The 22,531-nt window shown below is 46.7% G+C and overlaps 2 protein-coding genes across 6 annotated transcripts in view; one reads left to right on the top strand and one right to left on the bottom strand.

The window, feature by feature from the left end:
* The window catches only part of CDKL5 (cyclin dependent kinase like 5), a 225,932-nt gene extending 210,077 nt beyond the window's left edge, over positions 1–15,855 (top strand). For all 5 annotated transcript variants that reach the window (XM_031660487.1, XM_031660488.1, XM_031660484.1 and 2 more), the window contains 3 exons: positions 8,007–8,090; positions 12,675–12,857; positions 15,656–15,855. In XM_031660487.1, coding sequence (XP_031516347.1) covers positions 8,007–8,090; positions 12,675–12,857; positions 15,656–15,759 — 371 coding nt within the window. In that variant the 3' untranslated portion in view covers positions 15,760–15,855. The remainder of the gene's footprint in view (positions 1–8,006; positions 8,091–12,674; positions 12,858–15,655) is intronic.
* Positions 1,702–19,153, bottom strand: RS1 (retinoschisin 1). The gene is made up of 4 exons (XM_021933104.2): positions 18,808–19,153; positions 9,178–9,319; positions 6,437–6,632; positions 1,702–4,132 (listed from the first exon to the last, which is right to left on the bottom strand). Exons 1-4 carry the CDS (start codon positions 18,947–18,949, stop codon positions 3,980–3,982), a joined length of 633 nt encoding a protein of 210 aa, XP_021788796.2. The 5' UTR covers positions 18,950–19,153; the 3' UTR covers positions 1,702–3,979.
* Positions 19,154–22,531: the final 3,378 nt, after the last annotated feature.

Here is a 22,531-nt window from a genome sequence, read left to right as displayed (position 1 = left end):
GAACTACTCTTGGGACCACAGGGGAAGTGACAGTCCTTGTAAGCTGTTTGTCAGTGGGCCTTAGCAACCAAGCCCCAAGTGGACAGAAAGACAGGGTTCTGTGAGCATCCATTCCAAGGGTCACTTTAGGAGTTCAATCTTCTGGGCTCTGAGAATGGATTCATAGCAGTACCTCTATCTGGGAAATACCTTTGCTTTGTCCAAGTAACCTCCTCCCACACAGAGTACCCGGATCAACTCAGATTTTTTTTTCTTAATATTGGCAACACTTAATGCTACTTCTTTGTTCATAACATTTCATTTAATTATTTAAAAATCTGCAAATGTTGTGTATATTTTACCGCAATTTTTAAACAATCTCCAGTGTAGACTGCGCTCTAGCATTTCTAAAAATAAAAGTAAATATGTTAAAATAAGGTAAGAGTGAGTTTTTCCTACATTATGTTTAATTTTTAATTGAAAGTTTCCCCCACAAAAGAAATGATACTGCAAGCATAGTTTGTGTGTTTGACAGCAAGATTCTATTAGGCTTCAGATTTCCCTCAATAAAAGTTTTAATTTTTATACATTCTGTCATATGAATTGAATGAAGTAAATAATATGCTGTTGTAAGCAAATTACCTGCAGATAAATGTCCTATGAATCATATATCTTACTGTGTATTAAATTCTGAAGTTTTGAGCAGTTTTCAATGTGAAATCCCAGCTGGCTTCTTTGCAATGATGGACAAGTTAGTTATAATTCATATGGAAATTCAAAGAACCCAGAATAGCCAAAACAATCCTGAAGAGCAAAGTTGGAGGACTCATATGCCCCAATTTCAAAACTTACTACAAAGCTACAATAATGAAGAAAATGAGATAATAGAATTTGGGTTCCAGAAATAAACCCTCTCACATTCATGGTCAATTGTTTTTTGACAAGGGTGCTAAAATTATTCAGTGGGGGAAAGAACAGTCTTTTCAGCAAACTGGTGGGACAACTGGATATCCACATGCAAAAGAATGAAGTTGGACTCCTATTTCACACCATATACAAAAATTAACTCAAAATGGATCAAAGATCTAACTGTAAGAGGTAGAACTATAAAACTCTTAGAAGAAAAAATAGGGGTAAATATTCCTGACCTTGGATTTGGCAGTGGTTTCTCAGACATGACACCAAAAGCACAAGCAAAGAGAAAAAGAAATTGGACTTCATCAAATGTTTAAAATTTTGTGCTTCAGAGGACTCTATCAAGAGAGTTAAAAAGATCCACAGAATGGGAGAAAATATTTGCAAATCATGTCCAATAAGGGAATTATACCTAGAATATACAAAGAATTCTTAAACTCAGTAAGTTGTAAGCCGATTTAAAATGGGCAGAGGATCTGAAAGACGTTTCTCCAAAGATGTACAAATGGCCAGTAAACACATGAAAAGATGTTCAACATCATTAGTCACTAGGGAAATGCAAATCAAAACCACAGTTGAGATGCAACTTCACACATTATGGGTATAGTCAAAGACAGACAGTACCAAGTGTTGCTGAGGATGTGGAGAAAGTGGAAACCTCCTACATTGCTGGTGGAAATGTAAAATGATGCAGCCACTTGGGATAATAGTTCCTCCAAAGATTAAACAAGAGTGTGTGTCCCAGCAGTTTTACTCCTAGGTGTATACCCGAGATAAATGAAAACATACATCCGCACAAAAACTTACACACAAATGTTCGTAGCAGCATTATTCATAATTGCTAAAGAGTGGAAACCCAAATCTCCATCAATGGATGAATGGATAAATAACAATGTGCTCTTGACATGATACTGAACAATGATGTTCAGCAATAAAAAGGAGTGATGTAGTGATACACATGTTACAACGTGGATGAACTTTAAAACACTATGCTAAGTTAAAGAAGCCAGTCACGAAATACCACATACTATATGATTTCATTTATGTAAAACGTCCAGAATTGGCCAATCTGTAGAGATAGTCGATCTGTGGTTGCAGAGGGCTTGTGGTGGCCAATGGGTTGGGGAGTGATGGCTGATGGTTGCAGGATTTCTCTTTGGGGTGATAAATTTTCTAAAATTGATCTAGTGATAATGGTTGCACAACTCTGAATATACCAAAAGTCATCAAATTGTACACTTTAAGTGGATACAAACTGTATGTGAACTTAATCTCAATAAAGCCGTGACAAAAGTTTCCAACATGAACAATTATTTGGAGAGCCTTTCTCCCTGCCTGTTTCCTCCTCTCCTTTTTGTCTGAACTGCACCGTCTTAACTCCTGTGTTTGATGTGCCCTTAACTCTTAGGATACTGCCATTTTGTCTGACAGTCCATGTCGTGACCAAATTCACCTTTCCAAATAAGGGTCTCTGTTCAGGCGTTTCTATCCAAAATAGATTTGTCCTGTGTCCTAAGGCCACCGCCGCCCCAACACCCTGTGTGATATGTTTATATTTGAGAGAAGATTGGGCAGGGAAAAGCATTTTCCGAAGTTCAAGCATACAGCATGGGGACTAGAAAGATGCTGGGTTGGATATAAAATAATTGAGCCCCCAACGCGTCAAGGAGGATGTTTGGGGCTTTTAGAAGGCTGCCTGTTCACAGAAAAGGTGTATGTGTTGTCCAGGACTGTGTTAGCGCGAGTCTAGTCGCTTGGCTTGTCATTTGAAAACGAAAAGTAACTCGGAAATGAGCTGCTAGCGGAGACTACCCTGTGTCTGGGGCCAGGACAGTCTTTACAGCAGCCTCATTCTCTGATTCCACCACCTCCTCTCCATATACCGCTCCTGCCCCTCCCCCGTGTTTAACAGCCTTTTCCTGGGAGGGGCCTGGAATCTCAGGCTGGGCTGTAAGTGGCCAATGAGACCTCCCAATCTAAGGCGCCGCCTCCGGGAACGGAAAGCCAGGCCCATTCTTTCCCAGAGAGCTTTTCAGGAGCAGGCGCAGTTTGCGTATTGCAAGGCAGAGAGGGTGGAAGGGTGAGAATCTTTCAGGGAAAAGCCACATGGTCCTTTTTATGATGTGAGTCCTTCCCAGTTCCTGCGAAGCATGTAGCCAACTAATGAGCCTCCTCTGAGTAGCCAGTGGTAGCTCCTGGGCCAGCTGTTCTCGAACTATGTTTGGTTTGCTGGGAAATGGTAGCCCTAGGTAAAGGGCAATGGTACTGTGTTGTGGTCATTTGGGGTCCCTACATATACTTGGACGCGCAGCCTGTCCTGTGTGATCACCTAAATGGTGACCACAGACACAGGGAATTTGCTGGAATGGATTGCAGAATGGAGCTGCATGTATTGGGCACTCTGGACCCTCCCGAATCCCTGTGTTCATGAGGGTGGAAGCCCAGACCCTCCTTGAAGGTGAGAACTGCCAGCAGAGGAAACCCCTACCTTGGACTTTTGGTCATCTGTCACGTATAGCCTCTCAGGACACTGGGATTCTCACCCACCACACTCATCCCTGCAACTCAGTCACCCTTGAGATCCTCAGCTGCCTCCCCCGGGCTCTGAAGTCCTCTTTGGCGATGATTTAGTGGAAAGTTAACTAGGAGGAACTGCTCCCTTCTGCATTCAAAGCCAGGCTTTAGGAAACTATGTTTTTGTCTTGAATGTGGTAAAGCACAGGAATTTTCAAATTATCAGGACTGCTTTGTGTTCCCCTGAGACTGCACCTTTCACAGTGTCACTGAGAAAAAATGAGCAGAAAATTACCCCTGCTGCTTAGGCTTTTGTAAGAAAATTGGTTTTCGGGACATTTTCTTTGTTCCGACTTTCTCTGGCCCTGAGTGGGGAATAAGTTCATTTTTATTTCATTGAAATCAGAAAGCTATATCTTAAAAAAAAAAAAAAAAAAGTATCTACCCAGCACTGCGGTTAAAATTGCTTTGCGAAATATAGCCCTGTCCATCCCAGTGGTATGTGAGGGGGTCCCCTACGGCTCCGCTCTGCGCCGGTCACCCCCCAGCAGGCGCCAAGCTGAGGCAGGCATCAGGCACACTTGCTGACGCACTCCAGCAGCTCCATCCGGATGGCAATGCGGACGTGCCAGCCCAGCGGGATGAGGCGAATGAAGCGGGAGATGATGGGGGGCCGCAGCAGGTTCTGAACCGTGGAGGTGCGGTCCGAGTTGCCATAGAAGACCTAGAGAGATGGAGGAAATCCTGTCACCATCACATCGGGGGAGGGAAAAGGAAGAAGGGTTCCTTTCTGGAGCTAGCCCCAACTTTTAACTATGGAAATGATTAGAAAGTGGTTAAAGCACAGAGAGTTTGCGGGTGCCCTCCAAAATCTGACCTTGAGTAATTGTCATCACACCTACATTCTCGGAACATCTGGAACTGCACCATCCAATACGGTGGCCACTAGCCAATATGTCTGTTTACACTTCAATTAATTAAAATTAGATAAAAAATTCAGTTCCTCAGTCACATGAACCACATTTCAAGTGGCCGCCATATTGGACAATGCAGATGTGAACATTTCCATCATCACAGAAAGCTGTATTGGAGGGTGCTGCTAGAAAATGCCTCCTGACTCATCGCTTTTGAGATTTTATCCTTTGCATTTTGACATTTTGAAAAGGCCCACATCACACTTACATGTTCCAAAGGTATCCAAAGTAGGGCTGAAGTGAAAACCCGTGCTTGGCTCAGGAGTTGTAAGCCAAAACTTAAATGTGTGTTTCTATTTTGATACAAGTGATGAGTACCTTTTCAACTTGGAAAATGTTTTTTTAAAAAGACATAAAAACTTGGCCAGGCGCAGTGGCTCATGCCTGTAATCCCAGCACTTTGGAAGGCAGAGGCGGGCAGATCATTTGAGGTCAGGAGTTCGAGACCAGCTTGGCCAACACACAGTGAAACCCCGTTTCTACTAAAAATACAAAAAAATTAGCCAGGTGCTGTAGCGGGCGCCTATAATCCCAGCTACTCTGGAGGCGGAGGCAGGAGAATTACTTGAACTCGGGAGGTGGAGGTTGCAGTGAGCTGAGATCATGCCATTGCACTCCAGCCTATGCAACAGAGCGAGACTCCATCTCAAAAACAAAAGAAAACAAAAAGACATAAAAACTCAAAGGAAGATTCTGGAAAGGGGAGGGTGGTGCCAGAGTAAAGAGAAAGGGGGTTTGCTTAAAGGATGTAACGTAAAAACATGCTGCGGATGTTTGACGCTATTTCCAAAGAAATCATTCTTTGCCCTCTTACCAAAGTCATGGTGCTCTGCCTGATGCCACGAAGACATCTCATTTCCTTCTGGGATTATCTCCTGAAAATATCTGGCTGTTGCATTTGGCGCCATCCATCCACAAAAAGGGAAGGGCCTGGTCTGCCATGTTCTTGCCTTTCTCCACAGTGGCACTGCCCCACACCACCCTCTCTATTGCAGTTTGTCTTTGAGCCTATTCAAGTCAAGAGCCAGGTGAAGAGAGGGGAAGGTGGAACAGGCTCTACCAGATTGCACAAGTGCAGGGGTGAAGTGCCTCTTTGCAAAGAACTTTCAAGGCCTTCAGAAGCACAGGGCTTGAAAAACTTCTTATGTCTTTTGGAGAAGCCAGCTAATAAGAATAAAAATGAAATGAAATGTCCAAGTATCAAGATGGTTTTTCCTATTGTGTCCAATAGGAACACAACCCATGAACGTCCTTGAAACAACCCATGAATGTCTCGCTGTATAAATTGTCATCAGAGACTTACAAAGCCTTCTGAATCTCAGCTGTACATGTCTACTTAACCTGATTAAATGTCAAAATTAGCCTGGGGAACTCCTTACTCTTAGGCAAAAGGATGTTTAACATTTCCAAAGAGCTAGTGAGTTTTTAATTTATTTTTATGCATAGCAAATATATATATAATCAGAAGTCTACTGTGTTTAGTCTATGGTGAAGAAGACTTCGGTCTCAATCCACAAAGATTAATAGGATGTAGAGTTGCCCAAAGGTTTAAGTTCCTCTGTGTTTGTGCTGGTGAAGTCCTTTTAACCATTTAGCTAATGGGTAACTTGCTAGGTTCTCAAAAGGCTCCCCTCTGTCAGTCTCAAACAATAAGAGAGGCTACATCTATATAAACGGACGATTCTCTACCCACATCAATAACATCAGACAACACCCGTGAAGCAAAGTGCGTTCAATGATCCAGTGAGTTGAAATAGTCCAAATGGTCAGTCTTAAGAATTCAGGCAACTGCATACTGATATGGAAATTCAGACTAATTTTTTTTTGCACTTAAGAGTAGCACTCATTTGCAAACAAACTGTGCTGGGAACCAAGGCAAGCCCAGGAAAGAGAGCACAGCGCATTGTGGGGGAAAGCGCAGATGACCCACCATGCCACGGAGTCAGTGCTCTGACAGAGGGCAGTGACAGGAGGGCAGTGACGGGAGTGCAGGGACAGGAGGGGAAGTCCCAGAGGGTGTGAGCTGAAGGTGGTTTGGGATAAGCCCAACTTACCCGGTTATTTCCAGTCTGGTCCTTATAGTAAATCCAGTTCAGGCGCTCATCGGTCCTGTACTGCACGCTGTACTTGGTCATCCACTCATCGATGTCACAGCGCCCCTGGGTAAGGATCCCTGAAATCACCTTGATCTCCTTCAGATCTATCTGTAACCACTGGCTACTGTCCTGGAACTTGGAGAGCCAGGCGCACCTGCCGAGAACATACCAAGTCACCGGGAGACTTCCCCTGTGCATGTCTGCAAAAAGCCGGCAGGTGCTGGCTTTCTAGGGGTTGCCAACATCCGAAGAGCCCCCTGCCAAGCTCGGGCAGTCTGGGCTGCAGTCTGAGCCTTATCTCCTAGGAATGTCCAGCTTCTGTTGTACTTAACTTGCATCTCATTCTCCCCCTCCCTGCACCTCCACCTCCTGAGAAAAACTTTCCAGATTAATTTGTCAAAGAAATGCCTCAGAGTGTGGCTGAAATTGCCTTTGGGAGCAGTTGAACATGTCTGTCTGCAAAACATGCAGGTGCATGGCTGTTAGACCACCAGCCCCTGCCCTCTGCATGCGTCTCCCGGGGTGATTCTTTCTGCACATTTCACTCTCTTCACACCTATTTGTGTTTCCCTCAGATGGTGACATTCCTGCCTCATGCAGAGCACTGACCCATGTGGATCGAGAAGGGCTTTGACAAGCGTCAAGCCAGATAACCGTTGAAGCAACTAAATTTGTTTATTTTAGCTACATTCCTCATAAACTGTGGAAACCTATAGTAGTCCCGCCCGCCGCCTCCTTTTTTCCCTTTAATGTGTATTTTAATTAACTTTGTAGGACTTAAGCCCTGGGCCACCTTCCCTTCTTTTTCCAGACTTACTCCTTGGGTGGCTCCTGACTTTTCACTTCTATCCCAGACCTTTCCTAAATCCCAAATCCAGAGAGTTCAGTTGCCAGCTAGAGGACTTCTGTATGCCTCTCAGCATCTCAGATGAAACACATCCCAACGTGAGCCCCTAAGTGCCCCCACCCCATCCCGCTTTCAGACCCCACGTCTCTGAGTAAACCCCATCCTCGCATGCATCCATGTCGGCCACCTGAGAACCATCCTGGGCCCCTCCTCTCCACCTCCAGCGCCCAATCCATCTATTGGCTCCATCTCCAAGTGCCTCAAATTCCTCTACTTCTGTCGGTCTCCACCGCCACCACTCTAGCCCATGCCCCCTCCTTTCTTGCCACACCTCCACTACTCTCCCTGGATTGCTCTGGCCCCACAGGAACCAGAGAACTTAAAACACAAATGTGCTTGCGATCGTCTTTGACTTAGAAATCTTTATCCGACAGAGTCTGCTAATCATCACCCGATACTCCCTTCCCATCCTCATTTGGTAATAGAACCCCTGAGTTTCATCTGGGCAAACGGCCGTCTGGCTAAGATGACATTGGTTAGTCTCCCTTGCAACTAGGTGGGGCCCCCTAACCAAACTCTGGTCAATGGGATGTGGGCAGAAGTGGCCAATAGAATATGTTTGTGTTCTTAAAGGCAAATCATGCACACTCTGCTGCTCTTTTGTTTCTCCCCACTAACTAGAATGTGGATGTGATGGTAGAAGAGACAGACACCATTCTGGACCCCAAGATAGACGCTTCATGTTAAGGACGACAAAACAACAAGGTAGAGTCTGGGCCCCTCATGCCATCAAGCTGCCGTAACACCCCTAGACTGCTGAATGAAACTTTTTCTTTCTGAGACAGTCTTGCTGTGTTGCCCAGGCTGGTGTACAGTGGTGCACAATCTCGGCTCACTGCAACCTCTGCCTCCCAGGTTCAAGCAATTCTTCTGCCTCAGCCTCCCAAGTAGCTGGGATTATAGCCACCCGCCACCATGCCCAGCTAATTTTTGTAGTTTTAGTAGAGATGAGGTTTCACCATGTTGACTAGGCTGGTCTTGAACGCCTGACCTCAGGTAATCTGCCCACCTCGGCTTCCCAAAGTGCTAGGATTACAGGCGTAAGCCACTGTGCCTGACTGATGAATGAAACTTTTAAGTGAGCAAGAAACACACTGCTATATTAAGTCACCATACTTTGGTGCTCTTTGTTACAATAGCACGAACCTGTATGCTAATTAATATGCACTCAGGGTCCTCCCATTATCCCTACAGTACGGATCAGTCACTAACATGGCTTCTAAGGTCCTGCACCATCTGACCTCTGCCTGCCTCTCCACCTTGTCTTACCTGTGCTTCAGCCTTGCTGCCCTCTTTATGTTCCCCATCTACACCCTGCAGGTATCATCCCAACTCAGGGCTTTTGCACCTGCTGTACCCCACGCCTCTTCCCCTCCCCCACCTGGCCAACTTCAAGTCACAGGTCAAATATGTTTTCCTTAGAAAGCCTTCCCTGGCTGCATGGATGAGGTCTTTCTTCCTTCATCTCTCCCGCAGCACTCATAAGTACATTCTGTGTCATTTGTTTATTAGAGAGACCTATTTCTTTTTCTTTTTTGAGACAGGGTCTCACTCGGTCGTCCAGGCTGTAGTGCAGTGGTATGATCTCGGCTCACTGTAACCTCCGCTTCCCAGGTTCAAGCAATTCCCCTGCCTCAGCCTCCTGAATAGCTGGGATTACAGGCACGTGCCACCACACCAGCTAATTTTTTGTGTTTTTAGTAGAGACGGGTTTCACTATATTGGCCAGGCTGGTAGAGAGGCCTCTTTTTTAAAAAAACACATGAAAAAAAATCCCCTGGGCCCTGCTTACCCAAAGCCTTGACTGTTGAGCCGGGCCTTGTTTGCAGTCCACGAGGAATACCAGCCCACATACTGCTCCGGGTTAGAGCAGGTGATCTGGTCTGGTGTGACCTCCCCTGACTCGAAACCCAGGGGCTTGTGATATGGGCATTCTGGGAAAGGAAAAAGAATTCACATTGAAACACATATCTCAATACTCAACAAGCACCAGGTGACTGAAATAACAAAACAAACCCATCTGCTATGCGCTTCGGAGATGGAGAAGGCTTTACCTGTCTCTGTGGTTCACAATGGTTACAGCTGGGTCTTCAACGGTTCACTACTCATGCGAGAAAGGAATGAAGGATGAAGTAAAGGAATTGCCACAGAGACTCACAAGCTTTGTAAAACAGAGGGAAGTGGCTCTATGGCAACTTCACAAGGGGTGTGCGGAATTTTGAGAAATACTTCACCTCCTCCACCAACTTAGAGATCTAAAAACCAAGAGGTGCAGAGTAAAATACCATATTTAAATGCCATACATCTTTATTTCCCCCATTAACACAGATTTAGCCATCCTGCCTGATGACGTCAGGTCTCTCATTGTCCTTGGGCAGTAGATGATGCCAATTATAGGGACAAAACCACAGTGAGAGGCAAGAAGGGCGATTACGTATTGAGATATTGAGAGTGACTTCCTACTTGTAAATTGCAGTTTTCTCACCAGTCTAATTAAAAAAAAAAAAATGGGTGAAATGTGCCTGGGGGACTGTTGAGTGAGAAACGGCTAAAAGCAACTGCTTTTTCCCAGTGGTAGTAGCCAAAGGTGGTTCTTCTGTGTTAATTGTCTCCTGCTTCCTCTCGTCTATGTGTCCCCTCATAGTAAAAACAGTGTTGAGGTTGGGCGCTGTGGCTCACGCCTGTAATCCCAGCACTTTGAGAGGCCGAGGTGGGCGGATCACGAGGTCAAGAGATCGAGACCATCCTGGCCAACATGGTGAAACCCCGTCTCTACTAAAAATACAAAAATTAGCCGGGCATGGTGGTGTGTGCCTGTGGTTTGAGCTACTTGGGAGGCTGAGGCAGGAGAATTGCTTGAACCCAGGAGGTGGAGGTTGCAGTGAGCCAAGGTGGTGCCTGCAGTGGCAGGCACAGTTTTGAGTTACCTGGTCAGAGGCTGCCAGTTTTCAACCCAGTATTCATTCATTCTCCCCTTCTTTTTCATTTTTTTTTCTTTTGAGACAGGGTCTCGCCCTGTCCTAGGCTGGAGTGCAGTAGAGTGCAAGCGATCCTGCCACCTCAGCCTCCCCAGTAGCTGGGACCACAGGTGCACACCACCACACCCGGCTAATTTTTGTATTTTTTGTAGAGATGGGATTTTGCCATGTTGCCCAGGCTGGTCTCGAACTCCTGGGCTCAAGGGATCCACCCGCCTTGGCCTCCCAAGGCACTGGGGATTACAGATGTGAGCCATCATGCCCAGCCTCCCCTTCTTTTTGACTAAAGAGTTCCCCTTTTATTGGGAGCAGCAATGTAGCCAGCTGAATAAAGGGCCTTTCCCAGCCTCCTTTGCAGTTAGAAGTTCCCACGTGACATAACTTCTGACCAATGAGATATAAAGACTGCCTGCTGGGATTTCTGGTCAGGTTTTGCTTTCCCCTTCTTTCTTCCTGTTGCCTAGACTACGTCTGATGGCTGGTGCGACAGTAGCCATTTTGCACCGTGTGGGTAAGGCCAAGAGAACTGCAGAGGCCAAGTGCAGTGGCTCATGCCTGTAATCCCAGTGCTTTGGGAGGATCACTTGAGCCCAGGAGTTCAAGACCAGCCTGGGGCAACATAGGGAGACCCCATCTCGTGGCTCACACCTGTAGCTACCAGGGGAGGCTGAGGCAGGAGGATTGCTTGAGCCCAGGAGTCTGTGGCTGCAGTAAGCCATGATCACACCACTGCATTCCAGCCTGGGTGACAGACCCTGTCTCAACAAAACAAAAAACAAAAAAACAAAACTGCAGAGACCTCAGCCTTGATAACCTTAAGTATTATAACTCTCTACCCCTAATTTTTTTTTTTTTTACCATGTGAGTTAAAACTCCTAAATCAATAAGCCAATATTTAGGGGGTCTTGTACTTATAACCAAACCCAGTTCGTAACTGAATTTCCACAGAAAACAAATGGCAAATGTATTTTCCTTTTTTTGTTAGAGACCCGGTCTCGCTGTGTCGCACAGGCTGGAGTGCCATGGTGCAGTCATAACTCTCTGCAACTCTAACTCCTGGGCTCAAGCTATCCTCCCACCTCATTCTCCTAGTTTTCTGATGATGAGTGATAAACTGCAATTAAGGCAAATCATAGTATTTTCTCCATCTGTAAATTTGAGTTCAGGTTGAAGGGCTGAACATATTCACTGAGGCACCATTACCTGTAACCATAAAACAAGGGCTGAAGTCTCTCTGGAGAATTTTTCAAAAGCCAGTAAAGTTGAAGGAAACATGCTTGCAGAGATGGCCATGCCCTGTCCCCAGAGGCTAAAAACAGGACAGCTTCAGGCCTCTGGCCAGGGAGGCTTAACTTCCTTTCTGCCCCAATGCACCAAAGGAATAGGCCCAATCCCACTAGTATCTGCAGCTCTGTGGGGCTGAGGGTGCGGGTACAGAATTTGTAGTTTATTGAGTACTCAAGACTTTGGGAGTCTGTTACGATCATGTCAATTTCCGGGAGAGAGAAGAGGAGCACTTTGTGGGCCACTCAATCATGCCTTGTGTGGCGGGCGAATCATCAGAGGAGCTTATTAAGAATGCAGTGTCCAGGACTCCACCTCAGAGCAACTGCATTTTTAACAAGCTCATTTTTGAAAGTGCACTTTGAAAACCTTGGCCTGCCAAGGAAGACATTCTGTGGGCTGGAGATCCGAAGGACTGAGTGCCTGTGGACTCGAGGGCTCCTCCACCCCCGCGACACCCCTCCAGCTGGGAAGACAAGCCCAAGCGATCAGGAGGAGGGGCACAGGACCAGGTGGCAGGGATTTTTCATGGGCAAAATTCTAACCTTGGGTGTCTCTGAGGCCCCTCCACTTTGAGCATTTGATGACTGAACCTCCTTTTTTTTTTTTTCCCCCTGAGGGCCACCAGCTCTGACGGAGTAGACAGAGGGGAAGGGAAAAAGCCAGTGCCACCTCTCCCAGTCACCTTATTCTTTGCACTTTGCTCTTCTTCGTCTGTTTCCCCTTCACATCTCTTTTGCCATTTCTTCCCAAATAGCCCATCTAACACTTGAGAGTGGTCTGTAGGCCTGCGGGTGTACCTGGCCAGGGCCAATGGCCTTGACAGCCTGGGGGGGCCTGTTGAGGCAGCGGAGAATGTGTGACTCACTGCGATCTAAAGACCCGTGTGTCCAGACATGGATGCTGTACTTACTCGCCAGGGAAGATGACAATCTCACTGTCACCTTGGCTTTAGCTGGTGTCTGGGAGCTGATGCCTGACTCCTAGGCCCCAAGCTTCATTCCACTGCCCTCTGAATATTTTCCAGGAGAAAACTTCCGCCGTGGTGACCCAAAGAAGCCTCACACTCCGTATGTCCCAGATGGAGCCCTTCATCGTCCAACCTCCAGTCCTGCTCCCTATCCAGTGCTCCAGGTCCGAGGCACTTCCATATTCCCAACACTCCAGGTCCGAGGCACTGATGCTTTCAGCTGCCTAACCCAGCAACCTGGTAAGCAGAGACTCTAGACCGGTGGGGCTCAGCCTGGGCTGCACCTCGGAATTGCCTGAGGAGCTGTAGAAATGCTGATGTTCGGGCCACACCCCCAGGGATTCCGACATCATTAGCCTGGGCACTGGGACGAGGCTGCCGGTGATGGTAATGGGCAGTCAAGGTCAAGCAGGCTTGCATCCAGCCAATGACACCTGGGGTAGGGGCCCACCCTCTCAGCGTGCGTGCAGGCCAGCTGCTTAACCTCTCTGGGTCTCAGTCTCCTCATCTGTGAAATGGGGCATGATGTAGTACCTGTCTTCATAAAATTGCTGTAAGATTAAGTGAAAGTATTTGGAGATTGTAGAATTCGTAGAGCACAGTGTCTGGCCAAAAAGCACCAGGTACATGACATTGGTGAAGGTGAATTCGTGAGACTACATTGACACCTTCTTGAATTTTGCATGTTTTTCTGGCAAAGACTCAATAGGGAGGAAATCCAATGCCCCTCTATCCTACTCTGTCCTGTCCCCATTACCCTCCCCCACTCCACCACCACAGCCCCCCCGCCACACCCTCCAGAGAATGAGGCCAGCTTCATGTGACTAATGAATGGTTTCAGCTCTCCTTGCCCCAGGCAGGAGCAAGTGTGTGTGTGTGTGTGTGTGTGTGTGTGAGAGAGAGAGAGAGAGACAGACAGAGACAGAGAGACAGAGAGAGGGATGTGAGAGAGAAACCTTGTCAAAAGCATCCCTCAGGCTTATGGACCTGGAAGATCTAGGCCTCACCAGGAATTAGCGCATTACCCAAGAGAAGGAGGTGACAGCCCCAGCTAAAGTAGCAGGGATATGGCGAGGGCCTGAGCGCAGCGGGGAGGGACCTGATTCCCCTGAGGGGCTGGACTGGGATGGGTCTGGGAGCCCTGAGCTCTGGGCATGCTCAGAAAACTTGGGAAGGTCCCTCAGACTGAGTTTGGCTCAGAGGGAGAGGAGCCACTCTCCAGACGTCCGCCTTCCAATGGGGCTGTGGCCAGGCTGCCCTCGCAAGCTCATGGGGGGTTCATGTCGTTTAAAGGGGGAGAAAAGACCTTCAAAAATCCTGTCCGCAGACTCCTCACAGGCCATTACAAGGGGGCAGTCCGGCTAGATTTCTCCTAACATGGAAAAATAGAAAATGTGACATTTCCCACACTGTGTGTGCCCTGAAGAAGAGCACACTCCAGTTCTTTTATTGTGATTTTTCCTGACTCCTTCTTCTCCTTTCCTCTTCCTTCTGTGGGCCTGGTTGAGCTCTTTTCAGGTCCATATGTGGCCTGCAGGCCTTCCCTGAGGCCATCCCCTCCCGTCCACACCCCTCCGTCTGCCCCCCCACGCCTCAGCCTTCAGATCTCTGCCTGCCCTGAGCCGGCTGAGGGGCCCTGGTGCTACCTCACCAGCACCCTCCCCACCTGTCACGCACCCCTCCTCCTTGGGCGTACTTCACTGCCATCTTCTCTTGCCTGCCTCCCTCCCCATTCTCCCCCCAGCTGAGCAGAATGCCCACAGGTGCTGGGCACTCTCTAGATATTGACTACACAGATGGATGGAGGGATGAATTAACAAATGCCGTCGGCCCATCGTGGGTGCCCACTGGGGACGAGCATAGGAAATGGCATTTCAAAACAGGCAGCAGAGGCCTCAGGGAAGAAGTAGACACTGACTGTGACCTCTGGCCTAATCAAAAGAAACCATAAATTGAGTAGATGCTAGAAGGCAACCTCAATAATGTTGTGAAAGAATTAAGGGGCTCCAAGGCTGGGTGCAGAGGCTCACGCCTGTAATCCCAGCACTTTGGGAGGCTGAGGAGGGAGGATCACCTGAGGTCAGGAGTTCAAGACCAGCCAGGCCAACATGGTGAAACCCCATCTCTACTAAAAATACAAAAATTAGCCGAGTGCAGTGGTGGGTGCCTGTAATCCCAGCTACTTGGGAAGCTGAGACAGGAGAATCTGTTGAACCCAGGAGGCAGGGGTTGCAGTGAGCCGAGATCGCGCCATTGCACTCCAGCTTGGGCAACAGAGCCAAAACCTGAGGGGACCCTTATCAGACACACACAGAATATGACCTTCCTGAGTTTTCTGCCCAGTGTCACTTTGTTATTGCAGCTATTAGACCTGTTTCTATACTCATTTCACCCTTAGGGAAAAGCCTACATCTTCTGTGGCTCAAATGGCTCTTCTGAGCCATGATGTGATCATTAGATAGATAAAGGCATGTTTGCAATATGTTGCCAGCCCAAGGCTGTGTATATTTCATATTCTAGCCTTTTTACTTTAGTGGCTAATTTCTGGGTTTGTAGGCAGGCTTATAAAGAATGCAAATCTAAAGAAACACAGAATTCAGGGACTTTCTTAACACAAGATTCCAGACAGATGTGAATAGTGTTATGCATAGATATTAGACTTGAATATATGTGACAATATAGTAGAGTACAGGAGAAAATATGTAGGATAATATTTCTGGAAGAATGGATTATAAGTTCAAACATCATATAGAAGAGAAAATCTAGAATCAAAATGAAGCGTTAGCAAACCAGTGGATTTATTATACTTTTGATAATTTCCCTACCCTATTTTTTGCTCTCAGAGTGCCGGGGTAATCTTGGCTCAATGGTGGAAAAGACAGAGCTTTTAGTATTTTTAATAGCATTAAAGTGAAGAGTAGGAGGCCAGAATGCATGTGGCCTTCTGCTCCGTGGGGGGCCCGGGCATTAGCCAGAGTGCACCTGTTAGCACCTCCTGGCAGCTCTGAGTGACCCCGCCGTCCTTCTGTGCTTTCCAGGGTTCTCTTTCTTCGTGAGACAGGCTATGAGGGAAGCCCTGATTCACAGGACCCACACAAACGAAGCTGCGTTCCTGACATACCATGAGAATCTGCGGCACTGACGGGCGAGTGACTTTTGCAAGCCTGTGGCTGGTTCCAATGCCCTGAATCATCTATCTCATGGAGGAACCAATTAACACCAATGAATCAACCATTAACGCTGAGGTTGAGTTTTCCTTTCTGAAAATATCTGCGTTGTTAAGAACAAAAACCAGGGCCAGGTGCGGTGGCTCACGCCTGTAATCCCAGCACTTTGGGAGGCCGAGCGGGCAGATTGCCTGAGCTCAGGAGTTCGAGACCAGCCTGGGCAACACAGTGAAACCCCCGTCTCTACTAAAATACAAAAAAAAATCAGCTGGGCCTGGCAGTGCGCACCTGTAGTCCCAGCTACTCAGGAGACTGAGGCAGGAGAATTGCTTGAACCTGGGAGGTGGAGGTTGCAGTGAGCCGAGATCACGCTACTGCACTCCAGCCTGGAAGACAGAGCGAGATTCCATCTCAAAAAAAGAAAAAAGAAAACAAAAACAAAAACAATGGAGAGAGGAGAGCACTTAAGCTAAAAGAATTTCTAATTTTTGAACTTCAAGCTCATGACAGCTGTGTGGGAGACATGGGGAATTGTAAATGCATCACATCCCTCAAACACATGACTCTTCTCTCCTTTTTTTTTTTTTTTTGGCGGGGGGGGGAGGCAGGGTCTCTGTCTGTTGCCCAGGCTGGAATGCAGTGATAGCGATCATGGTCACTGCAGCCTCAACCTCCTAGGCTCAAGCAACGTCTCCTGAGTAGCTGGGACTACAGGCACATGCCCCATGCCCATCCAGATGGGTTTTGTCAAGGTTGCCTGGCTGCACATGGTCCCAATAATGAAGCCAATCCACATAAACAATGTCTTTTCAATTTCTTCTTACACAGAACTTAGTTGGAATGGAATTCCAGGAGGTCTCATGTCTCTAGTGAAAAGAACATTCGTTACCACTAAATGGTAAATTTCTCTAAGGTGGAGACAATGCCTTCATTTCTGTCTCCTTGTCAGTGCCTGACACATCATAGGCACATGTTGAAAGACGGGTGAATTGAGTTATAAATGGAATGAGGGTGCGTCAATATTGACTGAGTCAATCATACCAACATTTAATGGCTGCATGAGCTCATGCCATGGAGCCTGATGGGATGTCCCATAGGAAAAGCCCATCGGTTTCCTCACGATTAGGACCCCACAGTTCCCTTGGAAAACAAACTTAGTTCAGAAATGACTTCCCCTTCAGAAAATAGGAAAATCACGCAGTAGAAGCCATTGTACCCTACCCTCCCACACACACATTGCAATTTGCTTTGTTAATGCAAATTTAATGAAATAATGAAAAGAGCCTTACACACAGACACACAAACCTGTCTCTGGTGAAGCTATTATTAGGCAATTGTGTAAAGTAAATGAAGTGGCACGATACCATCATAACCCTGGAGAGGCAGCAAGGCCAGTTTCACGCAAAACAAGCTCTGAGCATGGAAAGGATTTAAGCATTGCAAATATTTGCAGGGACTGCCCAAGCCTCTGAAAATTGGATCTGCTCGCTCCCTCCTCAGAGTGTGAGCTCTTAGGAGGCTGGTAGAAAAGAAACCAACCTTTATTCAACAGTGTGCTAGTACCCCACAGGCTGCTTTAATGCCTCATCTTATTTATTCCTTGTTGACAACCCCGTAGAGCAGAGGTCAACAAACTATGACCCATGGGCCACATCTGGCCCTCTGCTTGTTTTGTAAATAAAGTTTTATTGGAACCCAGCCATGCTTGAGCATTTACGTATTGTTTATGACTGCTTTCCAACACAAGGGCAGAATGGACTAGTTGTGACAGACTATTTGGTCCACAAAGCCACAAATATTTCCTTACTCCTCCTTTACAAAGTTTGCTGGGCCCTGTCTTAGACATAGGCCACATCAGCTACAGAACAAATTGGCCTGGAAATTTCAGAGGCTCCACAAAACACAGGTTTATTTTTCACTCAGGCGACTGGTCTACCGTCGGTAGGCAGGGGGTTCTGCTCCACGTGATCAGCCTGAGACCAGGTTGCAGGAAAAGTCACTATCTCAACAGGTGGCTTCACAGCAGGAAAGGGAGAGCCAGAGAGTTGAGTGCCAGCCCTTCAGTGCCATTTTGGAAGTAGCCTGCTCACTTTGGCTGGAGCTGTTTGGATGGCACCACCTGATTAATTACAAGGGGACTGGGCAATGGGAGGGAAGCATGTGGCTGTTTGGTGAACAAGCAGTATCCAGGCATGGTACTATCATCACCTCCATTGGACAGACAAGGAAAAAAGTGGCAGTCCCAGAGTTCAGATGTGACACAGCCAGGATTCCAGCCCTCATCTTCCTGGCTCTAGGGCCTGTGCTCTTTTCAAAATTCCAGGCTGACTAGCATTAATTTCTTTTCTTTCCCGTTTTTTTTTTTTTTTTTTTTTTTTTTTTTTGAGACAGCCTCTTGCTCTGTCATCCAGGCCAGAGTGCAGTGGTACGAGATCACTACTCACTGCAACCTCCACCTCCCGGGTTCAAGCAATGCTCCCACCTCAGCCTCCTGAATGGCTGGGACCACAGGTGCAAGCCACCACACCCGGATAATTTTTGTATTTTTAGTAAAGACAAGGTTTCACCGTGTTGCCCAGGTGAGTCTCAAACTCCTGAGCTCAAGCAGTCCACCCGCCTCGGTCTCCCAAAGTGCTGGGATTACAGGCGTGGGCCACTACGCCCGTCCACCCGTTAATTTATTTTCAATCAGTCCCATTCATCGATTTCATTGAAAGTTAGGTCCCATCCTACCCTCCCAACCTGGAGACATGGAGATCTAGGGAGCTGTTTCTGGACACTGACATCACGCCATGTGTTGAAGCAGGGACCAGTGTGAGATTCGAAGCTCAGAGGCCAACTGGAGAAAACCCACATTAACATAGGCTTAATAATAGTAATAAATAAATACACACAGCTACCATTCATCTTTCATTCTAAAGATGGGGGTAGCGTTCAGGAGGTTAATTCAGCCGAGTGGGAAAAAGGAAGAGAAATGGGGTGTTCCCAATGACTGTTCCGTCCCAAGGACAGGGGACACTCACCTGGTACGCAGTCCAAGGAGGCGGCACCTGTGGACCACAGAGCACTGGGGCCTCCTTGGCAATCACACTTGCATGCTTTTTGGTACCAGGGGTCCTCGCCTTCATCCTGCAGCCAACCAGAGAGGCAGGGCAGAAAAGTCATGGTCAAACGCAACTGTGATTGCCACCCCTGGAGTGATCACACTCATTCCTTATGCATCGTCTATAGCAGCTTTGCTGCAATGGCCAAATTGAGCTATTAATCCAGCCTTAATACACACAGCTACTACTCATCTTCGGTTCTAAATAAGTAAGTGTCTGCCGCCCTGGGCGACCAACTAATAATCTCACAGATACACCCATCTAGAGGGCACCGTTCACGCCATTATAGTGTCTTCAGGAGTTTGGGGAGCCCCAATCCAAGTTTAGACTCTTGACATCCCCTGGAAGTTCCTATGTGGAGATAGATTCAAGATTGTGCCATCTGATTGAAGACCGGCTTTACTTTCATTCTCTAATTCAAACACCAGTCGTGGAGCTTGCCTAGGTCAAATGTACTACTGCCACCATCACCAAAAAAATACTTTATTTTTTTTGAGACAGAGTCTCACTCTGTCGCCCAGGCTGGAGTGCAGTGGTGTGATCTTGGCTCACTGCAGCCTCTGCCTCCTGGGTTCAAGCGATTCTCTTGCCTCAGCCCCCTGAGTAGCTAGGATTACAGGTGTGTACCACCACACCTGGCTAATTTTTATATTTTTTAAGTAGAGACAGGGTTTCATCATGTTGGCCAGGCTGGTCTCGAACTCCTGACCTCAAGTGATCTGCCTGCCTCGGCCTCCCAAAGTGCTGGGATTACAGGCATGAGCCACCATGCCCAGCCAAAATATATTTCAAAATACATTTAAAAACAAATAAACAAAGTGATAGTCCTGTACGTTATTTTTGGTTGGGAAAATTTTCAAAACCACTATGCCTGTACATTCCAGCCTCCTTACCGTTACATACCTCGGTAGACGATAATCCCAATGTGGCTAAAGCAAAAGGATGAGACAGAAAAAATCTAATTAATAAAAGAGAAATCCAACAGCATCATTCGTTACATGGAAAAGTGAAATAGAAATAGTCACATGAAAGCTACCAACACCCCTTCTGGAAGAAGTCATGGTAAGTAAATATCTGCCAGGAAAAACATCCCCAGATGCTGAGAAGCTGGGGACAGTAAAATTAAACAGAAAGAACAAGATCATCATTATAGGCCGGGCACAGTGACTCACACCTGTAATCCCAGCACTTTGGGAGGCCGAGGCGGGCCTATCACTTAGGCCAGGAGTTCGAGACCAGCCTGGGCACCATGACAAAACCCCGTCTCTACAAAAAATACAAAAATTAGCCAGGCATGGTGGCACATGCCTGTAATCCCAGCTACTCGGGAGGCTGAGGCACGAGAATCATTTGAACCCAGGAGGCGGAGGTTGCACCACTGCACTCCAACCTGGGTGACAGAGTGAGACTCTGTCTCAAAAAAAAAAAAAAAGATAATCATGGCCGGGTGCAGTGGCTCACGCCTGTATTCCCAACACTTTACAAGGCCAAAGCGGGTGGATCATGAGGTCAGGAGTTTGAGACCAGCCTGACCAACATGATGAAACCCCATCTCTACTAAAAATACAAAAATTAGCCAGGTGTGGTGGCATGCGCCTGTAATCCCAGCTACTCAAGAGGCTGAGGCAAGAGAATTGCTTGAACCCAGGAGGTGGAGGTTGCAGTGAGCCAAGATCGCTCCTCTGTACTCCAGCCTGGGTAACAGAGTAAAAAAATAAATTTTTTTTTTACTCTCAAAAAAATATAAAAAGATAATATTTTTGTTCGTTGTAGAATTTTGGAAACTACATAATGTAGCAAAGTGGACAGGGCAGGGAGAGGAAAACACCTATATTTGTTACCACCAAAGCCAACACTGTTAACATTTTAGTATAAATATTTCCTGTAATTTTTCTATGTGTATTTTTAAATATATTTGAGAACCTACTATCTAAACAATGTTGTATCCTGCTTTCCCTTTCACTTAACAGTGTGAAGATTTTCTGTTGTCTGTCTTTCTTTCTTTCTTTCTTTCTTCCTTTTTTTTGAGACGGAGTTTCGCTCTTGTTGCCCAGGGTGGAATGCAATGGCGCGATCTTGGCTCATTGCAACCTCCGCCTTCTGGGTTCGAGCGATTCTCCTGCCTCAGCCTCCCAAGCAGCTGGGATTACAGGTGCCTGCCACCACGCCAGGCTAATTTTTTGTATTTTTAGTAGAGACAGCGTTTCACTATGTTGGCCAGGCTGGTCTCGAACTCCTGACCTCAGGTGCTTCTCCTGCCTCATCCTCCCAAAGTGTTGGGATTACAGGCATGAGCCACCATGCCTGGCCCCAGGTTTTTCTTATTAAATCTTCATCATCATCACCACCATCATCATCCCTATTGCCTGCCCAATGTGCTATTCAGGAGCTGATTCCCAGGTCCCTCACTGTGCCACAATTCGATGATTTAGGATTCAGACATTGTTTAGAAATTATTTTATAGGTTTGTCTATAATGTACAGGAAATGTCAAACCACAATGAAAGTATAAGTACCATATACACAATGTGGGAAAATTGAAAGTGTGCAAAATTTAACATAAAACTGACATATAAACTCTCTTTATAGAAGCATGAATAAAGAGAATGAATTCACACTTTAACAGGTAAAGAGTTTGCATATATTAGCAGAAACTGATTGTTTAAAGCTTCACTGTCCAATGTAGTCGTGACTAGTCCCACGTGGTATTGGAATTTAATTAAAATTGGCCGGGCGTGGTAGCTCATGCCTGTAATCCTAGCACTTTGAGAGGCTGAGGCAGGCCGATCACTTGAGATCAGGAGTTCCAGACCAGCCTGGCCAACATGGTGAAACCCCGTCTCTACTAAAAATACAAAAATCAGCTGGGCGTGGTGGCAGGCACCTGTAATCCCAGCCACTTGGGAGGCTGAGGCAGGAGAATCACTTGAAACCCAGGTTGCAGTGAGTCGATATTGCCCCCACTGCACTCCAGTCTGGGCAACAGAGTGAGACTCTGTCTCGAAAAATAAAATAAAATTAATTAAAATTATCAAAATAAAAAGTTCAATTCTTCAGTCAAACCAGCCACATTTCAAGTGCTTCAGAGCCACATGAAGCTAGTGGTTACTGTACTGGCTAAGAAGATACAGAACGTTTCCATCATCACAGAAGGTTGCATTGGACGCTGCTGGTTTAAAGCACTGATGGGGTGCAGGAAACGCTACCGCCAAATATGGCACCTGGACACACAAGGAAACTGAGGAAACTGCAGAAGCAGGAAGGTCCCTCGGACCTGCTCCCACCCCCTCTCTCCTGAAGCTGGCCATAGAAACAAAAGCAGCCCTTGCCCCTTTCTCTCCTGAAATGGGCCATAGAATTCCTTTCACCCCGTCTTCCCTGAAGCAGACCATCAAACCTAGGAAGGTCAGTCTACTCTTCTCCCCTGAAGACCCTCACGTGACAGGTGTCCCGCCCTATACCCGGAGGAAAGGAATATCACACAGGAGCACCAACACAAATCTGAACAAACAGGCCTCGTTATGCTTTTCTCATTTATTACCACTAGATCATACCCTCTGATCCTCCAATCATATTTCCACACAACTGTCCACAAAAGTGCACAGATCTTCCTGTTTCGTTGGGTCTTCATTTCTGAAAGCTCC

The sequence above is a fragment of the Papio anubis genome, chromosome X (genome assembly GCF_008728515.1).
Source record: "Papio anubis isolate 15944 chromosome X, Panubis1.0, whole genome shotgun sequence".
NCBI classification, from domain to species: Eukaryota; Metazoa; Chordata; class Mammalia; order Primates; family Cercopithecidae; genus Papio; species Papio anubis.
Note: the sequence above shows the minus strand (reverse complement) of the source record. Positions and strands in the feature narration are given on the sequence as shown.